Source organism: Lissotriton helveticus, chromosome 6, assembly GCF_964261635.1.
Source record: "Lissotriton helveticus chromosome 6, aLisHel1.1, whole genome shotgun sequence".
Lineage (NCBI taxonomy): Eukaryota > Metazoa > Chordata > Amphibia > Caudata > Salamandridae > Lissotriton > Lissotriton helveticus.
In genome coordinates, this window is record NC_136067.1 from 17,815,172 (window position 1) to 17,831,664 (window position 16,493).

Genomic DNA, 16,493 nt, shown 5'->3' on the forward strand with positions numbered 1-16,493 from the left:
CAAGGATTGTAAATCCTTTTGATTAAAGAAAACGATGAGCGATCGGCACGCCAGACTCCTTGAAATGTCAAGACATACTTTCGATGACATTCCAGACCTATTTGGATCTGAAGAACCCAACCATGAGGCTCACTCACAGGTGTCGGCAGTGGATGATGGCTCATTCTTGCATGGCGACAGTTCCGAATCCTAGCTCAAAATCTAGGACTTCCACTGAGACAAACTGTGAGTACTGTGCCCCATCCATACTGGTCTCAGCCTCATCAAACTATTATAAAGGGCCGACCATCCAGTTCTGACCGACTGAAGCCTTTGCATGGGCCAACACCAACATCTACCTATGGTTGACACCGAACAGCTGTATAGGACATGCCTAGCCTTGGCCATGTGCCAAAAGAGCAGCACAAGACTAATGCTCACCTGTTATTAGCCTCAAGTCAAAACTGGAAGTTGAGGGCCTCAGTGCCATGACCTTGATCCGTCTCTGCACCGAAACGAAGTACATTGGACCAGAGACACTTGACAATGAAACCCTCGGTATTGAAAACCTCTTCAGTACCGAAGTCTTACACCTTCTCCAAGCAAAGGCCCAGCTCCGTAACCTGTGGAACCCATACTTGAAAGGTTACAGGAACATCTCGATTTGAGACAGAAACTGCTGGTTATTTGCCCCGACATAGTTCGCATCCTGAATACACCTCCTCATACAAAGGAAAACCCAGCAAAAAGACAATTAACTTTTAAGGAAACTCTGGTTGTCCCCTGTCTACCAAAGCATATCAAGAGAGCGTGTAAGCCCACAAGTCCACTGCCCCATCAGTCCACAACCACCAACTGTGACACCATGGACTCACTCTACACCACATTCATCCCCTGCAGACACACAGTATTCTCCACAGGGTTCCATTCAGTCCTTTAGGGAATATGGGGATGATGGGGACCAATTCTTTCTTTCCCCTCAAGACTACTTGTGGAACACATACAACACGGACCCATATACAAACACAGACCTGAATCTGTATCCGGCAAAGTCTTCCCTTTCAGATGATACCACTACATACCATGAGGTCATAGGTAGGGCGGGCCAGTTATCATAAGATTCAGTTACTCTCCTAACCACCCAACATAACTCATAGCATCTGCCTCCCCCTTTCCGCTCCGAAGCCACCGAGATGATCTGCGGTGTAACCCAGGGCTCATCCTTCAGCCCAACTCTGTTCAACATCTACATGGCACCGCTCACTCACGTCGCCCGACTGCATGACCTCAACATCATCCCCTACGCCGACAACGCCCAGCTGATCCTCTCCCTCACCAAGGACCCCCTCACCACCAAAACCAACCTTCACAAAGGAACGAAAGCCGTCGCTGAGTGGATGATGAACAGCCGACTTAAGCTAAACTCAGACAAAACGGAAGTCATCATCCTCAGCTCCACCCCCTCGACCTGGGACGATTCCTGGTGGGCGACCACACTGGGAACAACCTCTAGACCCACCGACCACGCACGCAACCTAGGGTTCATCCTCGACTCTACTCGTGGAAGCACAAGTCAATACACCTTGGGTAGATAAAAAATATAAAATGTACCCTACTGACTCAACATACATAAAGGGCCAACCACCACATAATTTGTTAGAGGTCCCGGCAGCCAGCAAGAGGGAAAACTCAGAAATAGCTGGTGACACTTCCCCACCAGATGAGAAGGGTAGAAAAATATACCCTGAGTGGAAAAGAGGGGTTACACAATCAGCCAACCACTGTAGAATTGCCAACTCTTTTGGTCTCCTCTCACGTTATGACAGAGCACACTGCGACGATATGTAGGGGTCCTTCAACATGTCCTAGAGAGGTACAAGAAACGAGAATTTGTGATTGCCTCAAAAGGCAAATTATTTGTTAATAAGTGTTCGAGGCATGTGGGCTGCTGAATTCATATCTATAGCATAGATCGCCGCCTAGTGTTGGGTCTGGATGATTGCACATTGTTGTCCTGGAAGAGTCTTCGAAGTATCACGAGATAGGTGGCTCCTCCCCTGGACTACAGTGCGCATGGGCATCGACTCCATCCCCAGATTGTTTTTTTCCGCCATTGGGTTCGGATGTGTATTCGTTATCTCCAGTTCGGAATCGATATAAACTTTCTTAAGGCCTGAAGGCCTTTTCCTATACCGTCGGTATTGTTTTTGCGCTCGGTGCCCGACTCTGTTCCGGCTCAGTCCCCGAGTCGGACGTCCCGAGGAGTCGCGTGACTCTTTGGTGCTTGAGGCCCAGTCGACGCAGCAAGACTTTCAACGACACATCATGGAACGGAGCCTGTTCTAGAAATGTCCCGTGTGTGGATCGAAGTATCCCCACATCGACGTCCACCCAGTGTGCAACAAGTGCCTGTCGCCGGACCATGATGAAGCCAACTGTATGGCTTGTTCCCGGTTTCGATCGAAGAAGACAATTCGGCTTCGGCGCGTGGTGTGACTGGAGGCCCAGCAGTTGGCCCCGGCACCGGTGGACATCTTCGAGAAGGACGACGAACAAGAAGTTCATCTGCAAATTTCACCTCCTGCGGAGGAGATCGACTACGACTATGACGCGGATGTCAAGGCGCTCGATGCAGAAGAAGTTGTCGACGAGGTAGGAGACGACAATGAGGCCTATGGGGCCATGGAAGATAGCTCAGGTGAAGAGCTATGCCCCGTTCGAACAATCACTAAGGCTCAGGTCGCGGGATCGCCACACGGCCTTACCCAAGACCTTGCACCCAAATCCACGGCCTCGCCTGCGGGCCCGGCTACGGACACTTCTGCGGAGCCGCCGGTCGTCAAAACGAAACCGAAAGTAAAACCCTTGGTGTCGACGACACCGAAAGTGATGGAAACGCCAACGAAACTGAAGACGTCTGTCCCTCTGGCCACCTCCTCGTCTTCCGATATGTCGGGGCGGCCGCAGCCGAAGAAGCCTGTCGACCCGGTGAAGTCGACCAAAGGCGTCGAGCCAAAGTCGGTCAAGGGCGTCGATCCAAAATCGAACAAGGGCGTCGGGGGCCCCAACCCCGGGAGTCAAGGCCACCGACCCGAAGTCGTCGGCGCCAAAGGCCGTCGGCGCGGAAGGAGGTCACGGCGCACCTACAAAAGCTGCTCCTGTGCCTCGGCCGGAGAAAACCAAGACATCGACGCTCGAGTCTTCACACGTGGTGGACTGAGGACGTCTGTCAGGTCGACGAAACCGTCCGCTTCCTTTACGAAGCAGGTGTCGGAATCACTGCAACGCATCAGAAACAAGGCTTCCGCGGTCGATCCGAAGGATGCTTCCACCCCGAAGCCAGCTGCCACAACGCCAAAGTCTTCAACGCCACTCCTGTTTATGTTGCTGCCAAAGGTGGCACCGCAGGCCTTCGCACCGAGGTCGGTCGCCAACGCGCCTGTGCAAGGGTCTGCAGTGTCGAAGCCTTCTCCGCAGCTTGAGAGCTTGAAGCATCGACAACCCTTGATGGAGGAGCAGTCGGAACACTTTATCGACGCCGACACCGGTAAACTCACCCTCTACAAGAGAAAAATTACGGCAACGCAGCCTTTGGAGTCCTACACTATTCCTTTGAAGCGCAAGAAGCCTTCTACGGATTCCCCGGTTCTGGTTGAGCCACTTGCTCCACAGACGCCTACAGTTGCCACGCCCTCACCCACTTATTCAGATGTGGAGGCTGGGGAAGGTGATGACGAAGAGTATAACTTTCCTGCCAACACTGATCCTGAGGATCACCAGGACTCTTGGGTAGATGCAGGGGACCCAGGGGATTCGCAAACTGCCCCGGACACTCAAGTGTACAATGTTAAACCATCTCCTACTGAGGATTCTGCAGCATTTAATGCTCTCATTGAAAGGGCGGCTAAAAACCACGACATCGAGCTGCACGCTGACCCTGTTGACGTGGACTTCCTTTTTGATACCTTTTCCACAGCAGAAAAGACTGTCAAAACTCTCCCAATGTTGAAAGGGGTTCTCAAACATGCTGCAGACATCTTTAAGGAACCCACACGTGCCAGGGTGGTCAACCCTAGAATTGAAAAAAAATATAAGCCGGCACCTGGAGACCCTACCTACATCAAGGGCCAGTTGCCATTGGACCCTCTGGTCGTTTCTAATGCCCGGAAGAGGGCGAATTCGCAAACCACTGGTGATGCTCCTCCCCTAGACAAGGAATCTAAAGTGCTGGAGGCATCAGGAAAGAGGGTGGCGGCTCAAGCAGCCAATCTCTGGCGTATCTCAAACACTCAGGCACTCTTGGCCAGATATGACAGGGCGCACTGTGACACACTAGAGACCCTGTTACAACATCTACCCGATCAGTATAAAGAGGCGGCGGAAATGCTCATTCAGGAAGGGAAGCTCATCTCCAACGCTTCTATTAAATGTGCGCTGGACGTGGCGGACACCGCGGCCAGGGCCATTAACACCAGTGTGATGTTGAGACATCAGGCATGGCTCAGAATCTCCGGTTTCAAGCCGGAGATACAAACCACCATCCTCAATCAGCCGGTCAACCCTGATAGGTTGTTTGGTCCTGAGGTGGATACCACACTGGAAAAAATAAAAAAGGATACCGAGACTGCAAAGTCCATGGGAGCTCTCCAGTCCCAACAGTTTCGGGCCAATACTTTTCGTCGCTCAGGCAATAGAGGTGTTTCCATAGGCCAGATGTCCCAGCAAACGCAATACACGAAAGGTGAAGCACAGTCCTCTTACACCAAGCAGAGTAGAGGCGGCTATCGGGGCAACAGTGCCAAGGGCAGAGGCCAGGGAAATAACAACTCCCGTTCCTCTGCCACCACCAAACAGTGACGCCCTGCCACTTCCCCCCGACCACACAACACCTGTCGGGGGGAGACTCCAGCAGTTTCTGCCAGTCTGGAAATCCATCACCACAGACAGGTGGGTCAGAAAACGTATACAATTCGGTTATTGTCTGGAGTTAACATCCACTCCACCCAACATGCCACCAAAGCACCGTCCTATGTCCACAGAGCATTTGCACTTATTGCAGCAGGAGGTACTTGTCATACTGCAAAAAGGGGCAATCGAGCTCGTGCCGGTGGAAGAAGAAGGCACCGGAGTGTACTCCCTGCACTTCTTAATCCCGAAAAAGGACGGGTCCCTCAGACCCATTCTGGACCTCAGACCGCTAAACCAATATATTCTCTCCAAACACTTTCACATGCTGACGCTGCAGCAAGTTCTTCCGTTGCTCAACCAGGGAGACTTCCTCGCAACCTTGGATCTCAAGGATGCATACTTTCACATTCCTCTACATCCATCACACAGAAAATACCTCAGATTCACCATTCAGGGTCGGCATTATCAGTTCAAGGTCCTACCTTTCAGAGTGACCACGGCGCCCAGGGTGTTCACAAAATGCCTGGCGACAGTGGCTGCGCACCTCAGAAGGCAGAACATTCACGTTTACCCTTATCTGGACGACTGGCTTGTCCAAGCAAAGTCGGCCCAGCTGTGCGCCACCAACATGTCCCACACCATTCACCTTCTTCACAGTCTGGGATTCTCACTGAATTATCCCAAATCGCACCTTCAGCCAGCCCATGTGCGGCAGTATCTGGGCGCGACGATAGCTACTCAGCCGAATCCTGTAAGGATCAACAGCATTCAGTCGCTCATCCAGATGTTCAGACCGCGACACTCGCTTCCCGCAAGAGTATTCATGCAGTTGATAGGCATGATGGCCTCCTGCATCTTCATAGTCCCGCACACGAGGCTACATATGCGTCCGCTTTAAGAGTGCTTGGCACGTCAGTGGAATCAGGCTCACAGACAGTTAAAGGACCTAGTGTTGGTGACCGGTCGGGCATACAACTCTCTGCATTGGTGGAATCCACACAACCTTTGCAAGGGCCGACCGTTTCAGGAGCCTGTGCCACAAATCATCCTAACAACGGACGCATCTCTACAGGGTTGGGGAGCTCATGTGCTCCACTACACAGTGCAGGAACTATGGACAACTCAGCAAAAGAAGATGCACATCAACCACCTAGAGCTGATGGCGATCTTCATGGCAATGAAGGCATTCAAAGTACATCTGTGCAACAAAGTCGTGTTGATCCGGACGGACAACATGACAGCCATGTACTACATTCAGAAGCAGGGAGGTACACACTCTCCACAGTTGTCTCATCTGGCTCAGAGCATGTGGAAGTGGGCCATTCAGAGAAACATCTTCCTCATGGCGGAACACCTCCCGGGCAAGGACAATCAGATGGCGGATCTGCTCAGCAGGTACAGCCACCAAATGCACGAGTGGGAGTTACATCCATCAGTACTCCACCCGTACTTCCAGCAGTGGGGTCATCCACAGATAGACCTGTTCGCCACAAGGGAAAACGCAAAATGCCAACACTTTGCCGCCAGGTTCCCTCACCCACAGTCGCAGGGCAATGCGATATGGATGAACTGGTCATGCAGATTTGCGTACGCTTTTCCCCCAGCACCTCTAATACCGCTGGTGGCACGAAAGCTAAAGCAACACTCGATGACACTCATCCTGGTTGCTCCAACGTGGGCACTCCAACCATGGTACACCACGTTTCTAGAACTCTCCGTGGTACCGCATCAAAGGCTGCACCTCACGCCCAGACTTTTGACGCAGAGCCATGGCGACATTCAGCACCCAGACCCGCAACAGCTCAACCTGGTGATCTGGCTCCTGAAGTCTTAGAATTTGGCTACCTTAACTTGCCTCCTGACTGCATGGATATCATATGGGAGGCACGAAAGCCCACCACCAGAGCTTGCGATGCAGTGAAATGGAAGCGGTTTGTCGTTTACTGTACAGAACACAACATCAACCCGCTAGATGCATCCACTCACAACATCATCTGTTATTTGTTACATCTTTACAAATGCAAGCTGGCATATGCTTCCATTCGGATACACTTATCCGCCATAGCAGCTTATCTCCAAAACAGGCAGCATCTCTCCGTTTTCAGAGTGCCTGCCATTAAAGCCTTCCTAGAAGGACTAAAATGGGTCATCCCTCCCAGGACCCCGCCGGCTCCTGTATGGAACATTAATGTGGTCCTCACCAGGCTGATGGGCCCACCTTTTGAGCCTCTGCATTCATGTGAGGTTCAGTTTTTAACGTGGAAAGTGGCTTTTCTGATAGCCATTCCGTCTCTGCGACGTGTTAGTGAGCTCCAGGCGCTCACTGTCCAAGAGCCATTCATACAAATTCACTCGAACAGGGTGGTGCTGCGCACTAACCCTAAATTTCTTCCTAAGGTGGTTTCACAGTTCCATGTCAACCAGACCATTGAACTGCCCGCGTTCTTTCAAAACCCAGAGACAGTAGCCGAAAGAATGCTCCACACTCTTGACGTCAAACGAGCTTTGATGTACTACATCGATAGGACCAAGGATTTTAGGAAGACACACAACTCTTTGTTGCCTTTTCGGCCCCGCACAAAGGCAACCCCATTTCCAAAGCAGGTATAGCCAGGTGGATCGTTAAGTGTATTCAAATTTGCTATCACAAGGCTAAGCACACTTTAATGGTCCCCCCCCAGAGCCCACTCCACCCACAAGTTGGGGGCCTCCATGGCTTTCCTTGGTAATATCCCTTTGGAAGACATTTGTAGAGCAGCCACATGGTCTACACCACACACATTTACTAAGCACTACTGTGTAGATGTGCACTCCAAGCAGCAAGCAGCTGTAGGGCAGGCTGTTCTTAAGACACTTTTTCAAACGTCTGCAGCTGGCACAGGCGGACGCCGTTAGGGGAGGGACTGCTATATATTCTATGCTATAGATATGAATTCAGCAGCCCACATTCCTCGAACTGAATATGCTACTTACCAGTATGCATCTGTTCTTGGCATGTAGGGCTGCTGACATTCATATCGCCCGCCCTCCTCCCCGGCGCCTGTAGCGGCTGCAGATTTCAAACTTACTCTTAGCATGGTCATCGCTCACACTGTTACACTCCATCTTCGCCACAATGGCTAAAAACAATCTGGGGATGGAGTCGATGCCCATGCACACTTTAGTCCAGGGAAGGAGCCACCTATCTCGTGATACTTCGAAGACTCTTCCAGGACAACAATGTGCAATCATCCGGACCCAACACTAGGCGGCGATCTATGCTATAGATATGAATGTCAGCAGCCCTGCATGCCAAGAACAGATGCATACTGGTAAGTAGCATATTCACTATTCGCCGTGCTCTAGATGTAGCTGATGCAGCCACAAGAGGCATTAACACAAGTGTCCTCACTAGATGACATGGCTTGCTTAATGTTTCAGATTTCAAGCCTGAAGTGCAAAAAAAAATCCTCAAAATCCTTTTGATGGGGAACACCATTTTAGCCCTCAAGTAGACAGTCCACTTGAAAAAGTTAAAAAGCATAATGAGACGGCCAAAGCTATGGGGACATTACAGACATCTGCACAACAGGGTACTCACCCTATTGTGGAGTAGCAAAAGTCACATCTTCAGGCTCCTCAGCATTCCCACTAACACAATACATCACCTAGGGCATACTATAAAGGTTCCTATGGAGGCAAAAATTCCAAAGGAAGAGGGAGACGTTCAGTTTCCCTAAAACTATTCTTTACCACCATAAAACCTTAACTTACCTGCCATTCCCCCTGATCGCACTTCACCTTTCGGGGAGAATATCACCTCTGACCAGTGGGGGTTGAATAATATTGAACATAGTTATTGACTAGAGCTCACATCACCACCTCCAAACATTCCACCTCGTACCCGCAGACTGTTAACAGTCCATCAGCAGCCGCTCCAAAAGGAATTAAAAGGTCCTCTACAAAAGAGAACAATAGAGTTGGTGTTGTTACATCAACAAGGCAAAGGGATCTACTCACTTTACTTCCTTATTCCCCAAAAGGGTGAGTCTCTAAGGCATGTAGTGCTGTAGATTCACAGGCGAGCACCTGCCTTCCAGAGACCTGTGTGGATTGCAATTGTAAGTATATACATATTAGATTTTTTTTTGTGGTCATCTCACTAGGATAAATCATCCTTACACTCCATCCTCACTCACCAAGCAGAAAACAATCTAACAGTAGAGCTAAGGACCACATGCATTGCAAGCAAGAAGAGGTGTCACCACACCTCATGACTCAAAAGACTTCTGTGAAGAAAAACAACTTGCACACTTTCAAGCTCAACATTAGATAACAGACTTATGGTAAATATGTGAATCTACTGCACCTCATGCCACAAAAAGATGCTTACTGGGTAATTAACATTTTCTGTCAGGCTGTCTGCTTAAAAAAAGAACTGTTTGACACAGGAGAAAATGTAATGAATAAAAGTCCCACAGATTTTTACAGAGTGTGATGAGAAAATATGTTACTGAGCAAGCATTTGTATTTTTTAGCGTAGTGTTTCCCGGAAGAACAAATACGGCCTCAAGAGCTTTCAGAGGTTAAATATTTATAGTTTATAAAACTTTATTCGTGCCACTTTTATTAACAAGTTTGCACAGGACATAAGCATATGGTAATCGAGGAACAGGTTTACAGACAGTCCTAAACTTTACTAAACATTGTGTAAACAGCGTTTGACATTTCCTGTTTCCTGTTCTTAAAGTCCCAGGTGTAAGTAGAGAACATCTATGATAATACACATTTTCTTGCATGATTCAGTTTCCCTTAACCTTAATGTCAGTAGTGCAGTATATATGTCTTTGAAGGTCTGTTATCTGTGCAAGCTCAACAGAGGAAGGGATTCACATTTGCAACTCACTCACCATCTGGACCTTAATGATAAAGTCGAGAGTCTCTGGTGGTCACAGATACTAGCTCACCAGAGATCCTATCATCACACAGAAACTTAGCAGAGGTCAGATTAGAGCCAGCTCTATGTTTAGTTGGCAGGATATATTCTAAGATATATTAAAGAAACTTCGATTCCTAATTCACAGCATTCACTCCTCCCTCCCCATTCTAGTGTAAGCTGGGTATTTGTTCTCCGGCAATTGGTTAGCTTTAGAGCTCCTACTTGTGTTGGTGGTCCAAATCTAGGCATGGAAAGGCCAGCCAACTAAGCTGAGCTGATTGCACATTTCTGAATTGTTCTGTGTCAGGCACAAAGAATGCAGATCACTAGTTTAGCCTCCACTGACTCAAATGTGACCATCCCTTGATGTACTGAGCTCCGGTGTCTTTGACCGAGTTGTATACAACAGTGGCGCCCCGGAGACTTTTGTACACTGCTATGGTATGCCTGTACTGGGGTAGTACAGGGATGTGAAGCTCTCTGTACATGGATTAGTGGAGTTGTATTTTCCCTGACATTGTGTGCACAGCTGCCCTTCCCTTGAGATGGGTGTACATAACTATAGTGTTCATCGCATTGGTGTACATAGCTCTGGTCCTCCTGTTATTTGACTACAAGTGTGAATTAGCACTGATATTATGGAGCAAATCAGTGGTACTTCTGAGCTGTGGTGATCCCAAAATATGTATGGAGCACTGCAGTGCCTTCATACTGTTGAGGACTGTGGTGCACCTGACTTCAAGATACCCATCTTTTGCTGCCCAGCTCTTGATGTGTGTTGCAGAGTTCTTGATTCATGTTGCCAGTTACAAACACTCTTGATGTGTGCTGCAGAGTTCTTGATTCATGTTGCAGTTACAAACATTCACAATGTATGGACTAAGGAACCACCCAAAAGCTGCATTCTGAGCACAGGAAACTAAAAGATCTTTCCTGCCTCCCTGACTGTCTGGATCAATGTTGTGCACTGATCAGTTATAACTTATTTAAAAAAAGACTGAGGTTAGGGTGAATTCTAAACGCTCAGTTGTATGGTCCAAACACTAGTCACACTTCGAGAAGGTCCTGGTCTGCTTTGTTTTGTGAGGATTTTAGTAGTTTAGATGATCACAGCTGACCTTGTAGATGGAGATTGAGAAGGTAGATCAGGCAGCAGTTTTTCACTTGAAGACATTTGCGTGGATTGGTGCTGGCTATAGTCCTGTCTCCAATAGACTAACATTGTGCAATCTTATCCAGTTTATACCCAGGCTTTAACGGTAGCAGAATGCAGTATCTTGAATTGCATTGCATCTGAAAAAGAGAGACGATTAATCCCCTACCATAGTGGCACTGGCTATCAGTTAAGACACTTTATTTTTTAGTCTCTATGTACTTCACAGGGCTCTTTTTGATTTTTACAAAAGTCCAAAACTTTACCACAGATATTTTGTGTTCCAGTACTTAAGATCGGGACGAGTTACTTGCAAGGCTGTATGGAAGTTTAAATGATCCAATGTGGTGGGTGGGCCCTTGAGGTCCAGGATGCAGAACGTTAGAAACTTCTCCAGTTGAGTTTAGGAACAGACGTTGACCACTTAAGAGCTCATTTAGATCTTTGCGGAGGGGTTACTCCGTTACATCGGGAGGGATATCCTGTCCCCCGAAATATAAATCCCATAGCATATAATGGGATTTATATTTTGTAACCCATAAGCTAAGATCTAAATCAGGTACTTTGTTTTCAGAAATAAAATTAAAGCCGCATGTCTTATGGTTTATGCTGGTTTTGGTTAAGGTCTGTTGATGAGTAAAACAGAACAACAAAAATCTCCAAGAGATTTTATAAATCATATGACGTTACATCAGCACACAGCACAAGGCTGAAAAATGACTACATAAGAAAGAGGGACGCGGGGGAGATAGTGGAATGGCAGGAGGATCCACTGCCTAATTTGAACTAGTGGGGGCACAGACAGTTATTTTTCCTTTTTTGACTTCTACTATGAGGAAGAGATGGAAAAACAAAGTGGAAAGATGGAGGATGAGAAAGATATCAAAAACGTAATAAAGCAAAAAAGCAGGAACCTGCCAGAATAAGATAAAATGACAAGGAGTGTCTGATATTTGGTTGAAGAGGGCTGGCGTGGGACTCTTCGACGTGGCTGGTCACATGACAAACTGTGTCTGAGCAAAGAGCGAGGCGAAGTTATGTGAACAGTGCAGGACTGTTGATCCGTGCAGTCTGTTGCAGCTCCAAGAGCAACCAGACAGGGTGAAGTGGCATGGAGGTGCTCGAGGTGCTGGAGTGATGGGCAAGTGATCACCTGAAATGATCTTTGGCATATCTGATTGACTCAGTCGATGGGAGAGGGGGCCAGCCGGCCATTGCATTTGCCGAATCACTGAGTGACTGCCTTTGCCTGCCCTCGCTCTAATCCTAGAGTTTGCAAAATCAATGATTGCTTCATCACACTTTTCAAAACACCAGCAAAAATTGTCCAGGGCCTAAATATGAGTGGCAGGGCTCAGCACTGACAAACACTGGTACAAATTAAGCACCACCCAAATTGCAGTGTGCATACAGTACAATGTTACAGAGCAAATCTGATTGACCGTCCTTTACAGTGTTTAAACATTAAAGGGTTGCTTTCCATCCCCAGGCATATTATAGTTATACCCAACAGCATAGCATGTTCCATGTGTAAAAGTGGAATTGTTTATCAGAGCAACTACATATCATCATCAGATCTTCCCTTATGTGGAGAGATCTCATCCACATGTGTGGACTGGTTGGTTTAGTTCTTAATGTTGCCATTTAATGAAATGCAAAACTACCTTTCTGACACATTCCTGTCTATTCCTAAGCTCGAAATGTAATTATGCTCAATAGTTAGATTCATATTTAGCGTATCATTCTTTTTTTCAGGATTTAGTGTATATTTGAGCATTTTCTGCATTCATAGAAACCCCACTGTGTGGAAAGACCCAGAGGTACAGTAATCCCATTGATATTATAATTATCTCATGTATTGTTTCCTTGAACTGTGAATGTTAGTACTGATGCTCAGACCATTGGGGTATGGTACTAGTTTGTTGAAAAATGATGGTGTATCTCTCTTTTTGGGTGTTCATGGGTGTTTATGGTAGGAAAAAGTAAATATACTCGCAAAGACACATATTGAAATGTCAATGCCAAGATGCCATATTGATACCTCAAAGGAAAATTATATGTTGATAAGGCAAAGAAACGCGTCAGAAATCACCAAAGTGATTTACCCCCTGCTGAACAATGAATCCACAATAGCACTGTAAGTACCAGACATAATTATGGGAACTGGCACAGCACGGTAGGAGGCAAGACACATACATAAAGCCCCACTCCCAGATCTCACCAAATGTCCATGTCCCAATTTCCAACCCCTAAATTAGGTGCCTCAAGTCATGCTCAACAAAATTTGCTACTTAGCTCAACAGCCCTTTGCACTGTGTTTATTGTCCATGGCTACAAGCAAAAGCCTTTGTGTCAGCTATGAAAATGTAAGCCATATAATAAAACACGTCCATGACTGTGTATCCCAAGCCTGACCTATATACATCCCACAGAATAAATCATATTACCAAGTGCCTATCTACTAGCCCATTGTCCCAAGCACTGTGTCTTGAATTCTTTGTTGCAAATTCCTTGGAACATTAGTTGTCCTTGCATATGTCCCTCCCCTCACCTACAGAGTCCAGAGCACTAAATGTTACTCTCATCATATTTATGAATCCATTTCCTATGTTATTTCTAATAGATGTCTTTAGGTAGTTTGGTTGGGAGTGTGCACTACACAAAAAGATGCACATGAGGTGAACCCTCGCTCAAAATGTCTACTCCCAACTCTTTTTTTTCAAGCACCATACACCAAGTGATCCCCTGTGTTCCATCCTTAAAGTGTTGTGTCCAAAGTCTTATGGCCTAAGCTCTGCATTCACTTCCTTTGTGCTAAATGTATTGTTATCCTGAAGAAATAAAAAAGAAAAGCATGCTTATTTGACCCCCTCATTGTCCGTCTGTACTATTTGACTCACTACATGAATTCTGGAAAAAAGTTGGATGTAGACTGTTATCAGAGGAGGCCACCTAGACTCCCCTTGACCTACAGTGATTTTGAGTAGTCCTAGAGACACACTGATGACAGAGGAGGCCACCAAGGTAACCCTTGACTCACTACAGTGATTTGATTTAATTACAAGACCGGAGGCTACATTATGCATTATCCTATTAATGCAGTCACAAGCAGCCGCACTACCTCGTAATAAAACAATTCTAAAATGGAATAAACATAAGGTATTAAAGCATGTGCAACAAACAGACTGCCTCTTTTAAATGCGGCTCACAAGCAGATACGTTCCCTTTACTTCTCTGTACTAACTTTATTTATACTGTTTTTGACTGTTATTTTCTACAAATGTGATGTTTTATATCTTTCTATTGTGCAGTTAGCTTCTTGCTTAACTTATTATCGCTGATTCTGTAAGTCTTCCTGATTTTATCGTTTTTCTGGGGCTGGTTTCTCTCGATTTTTTGCAATCCCTTCCTCCATCTAATTTCCAATGTTTGGTCTTCAGATTCCTCTAAGTTACCAATTGGAGGCTCGAGCAGTTGCTCCGTTACAGTTTTCTCGATGCGATTTATACCTGAGGACTCGTTATTCATATAATTACCGATCTCCATATTATTTTTTTTTTTTAATGCTTCGATCAAAAAAAAAAAGGGGGAAGATTATTATCACTTAAAACTTATATTTATTGACCATTACCTTATAAATTAATTTATCGACCATTACCTTATAAATTAGTTTAATCTGCCATATCTTCCTTTTACTTTCTGACTGCAATAATGTCAGATGTTGACTCTGATGATGCTGCTCACAGCTCTCCTAACATCAATAAGGAGTCTCTAAAGTTTTTTATTCAAAAGGAAATGAAGTCCCTTATGTTTGATACACTCAAAGAGGTTATGTCCTCTAAATGGCACCTTCCCCCTTATCAGGCCAACTTCTCTGACAATCTCACTTTGGATAATTTTTCCCAAGGGAAAAGAGCCAAGCAAACAAATCATTCTAAGCCTTTGAGGAGCACTACAGGAGGTCCTAGCACCTCTAATATTTTGGGAGGTCCTAGCATCTCAAGTATTCAGGAAGGTCCTCGCACCTCATTTACTGCTGGTGTCCCTAGAGGCACAATTCATTCTGGTGTCCCACATGGCACAATCAATACGGCTGCCCTTCACGGCGCAATTAATATGGGTGTCCCTAGCGACACAAATTTTGAAAGTGCTCAAAACATCCCAGAGAGTGATTCAGAGTAAGAAGGCAACTTCCTTAATCCTCGTGATGAGCTTGTCCTCGACCTGGTCGATGAAGAGCTAGATTTTAATAGCCAACCTGATATGCAATCTCCCCGCTGTTCCAAGGATGTCATTCTCAACCCCCTGGGTGAGGAGATGTTCTCCCTCCTTAATATCTCCCATCCCAGAAGCTCCCAATGGTTCCCTCAGGAACATTTGGCCAAGTTTGTTCAAAGACGGCTCAGAAACTGTCTGGAAAAAGAAACTTATAGTAGCCTCAGGTCCGACAAATCAGGATAAAGTTTGTCAAACCCCCAACCTAGATCCTGATTTGATCAAGGTTTTCTTCAAGTTGGGGGGAGACCCGAGAAAGGGCTTAGAAAGGTCTTTTAAGGGCTGCCAAGACCGCCTTTTGGACATCCTAGGTCCCTTGAGTAGAATTTTAGGCTTGTCAGAAGAATGTCATATCAATGACACTCCCCTTGATGTTGACCTTATCAGAGGCTGGAGTCAAAGAACTTTAGTTCTCCTGGGCAATGCTAATTCAAGCCTTAACATTGAGAGACGAAGAGTCCTTCTTACTAAGGTTAATCCAAAATTGGGAGACGTGGCCGAAAAAGACCCGTCCATAAACCCGAAAGGGCTACTCTTTGGCGAAGACATAATTAAATGTTACGGTAAATATGTCTCTACCTTCACCGCCCCGATAAGGCCCAATCTAATTTAAAATGTGTTTTCAAATTAAAACCTTTTTGGACGGGCTGGAAGAAGGGACCTTTCCTCCGGCCGGGGTAATCAAAGGCCCTATTCAAGATTTAGAGGCTCAGGAAGAGGCTTCTACACCTCCAACCAATTTTACCCACAAATAGGGAGAGGCTCATGCTACAGAGGATCCAGATCCCGCGGATTTACGAACAACACAAACTCCAATACTCCAAGTAAGTATTCCTCCATCTCTTTCCTCTTCCCCACCAAAGGTAGGGGGCAGACTACAGTTCTTTTTCCATGTATGGGAAACTCTAACACAAGACCCTCGGGTTTTGGAGACTGTTTGTGGCTCCAAAATAGATTTTACCAATATTCCAACTCAATCATCCCTTCCCAGAGTTCTTTCTCTTTCGAAAGATCAACAAAAAATTGTAGAAGAAGAAATTACCTTCATGCTCCAGAAGGGTGCAATCTTAGAAGTTTCTTGGAGTTTGAAAATGTTTGTAAGCACTCTCTTTTTGTTTCAAAAAAAGGCAAAAGGATGGAGACCAGTTATAAATCTAAGAGAATTAAACAAATACCGGGCCTATAGACATTTCAAAATGGAGGGAATCCACCTCCTGAGAGACCTCCTTTTAGAAGGAGACTGGTTGGTGAAACTGGATC

General features: G+C 46.3%; 1 protein-coding gene across 1 annotated transcript in view; it reads left to right on the top strand.

Moving 5' to 3' along the window:
* Window positions 1-16,493, top strand: part of LOC144761653 (cytochrome P450 4B1-like) — a gene marked incomplete at its 5' end in the record, with an annotated part of 385,112 nt that overhangs the window by 149,200 nt on the left and 219,419 nt on the right. Inside the window, one exon of the mRNA XM_078646943.1 lies at window positions 12,714-12,778. Within this exon, the coding sequence (XP_078503069.1) occupies window positions 12,714-12,778 (65 nt within the window). The remainder of the gene's footprint in view (window positions 1-12,713; window positions 12,779-16,493) is intronic.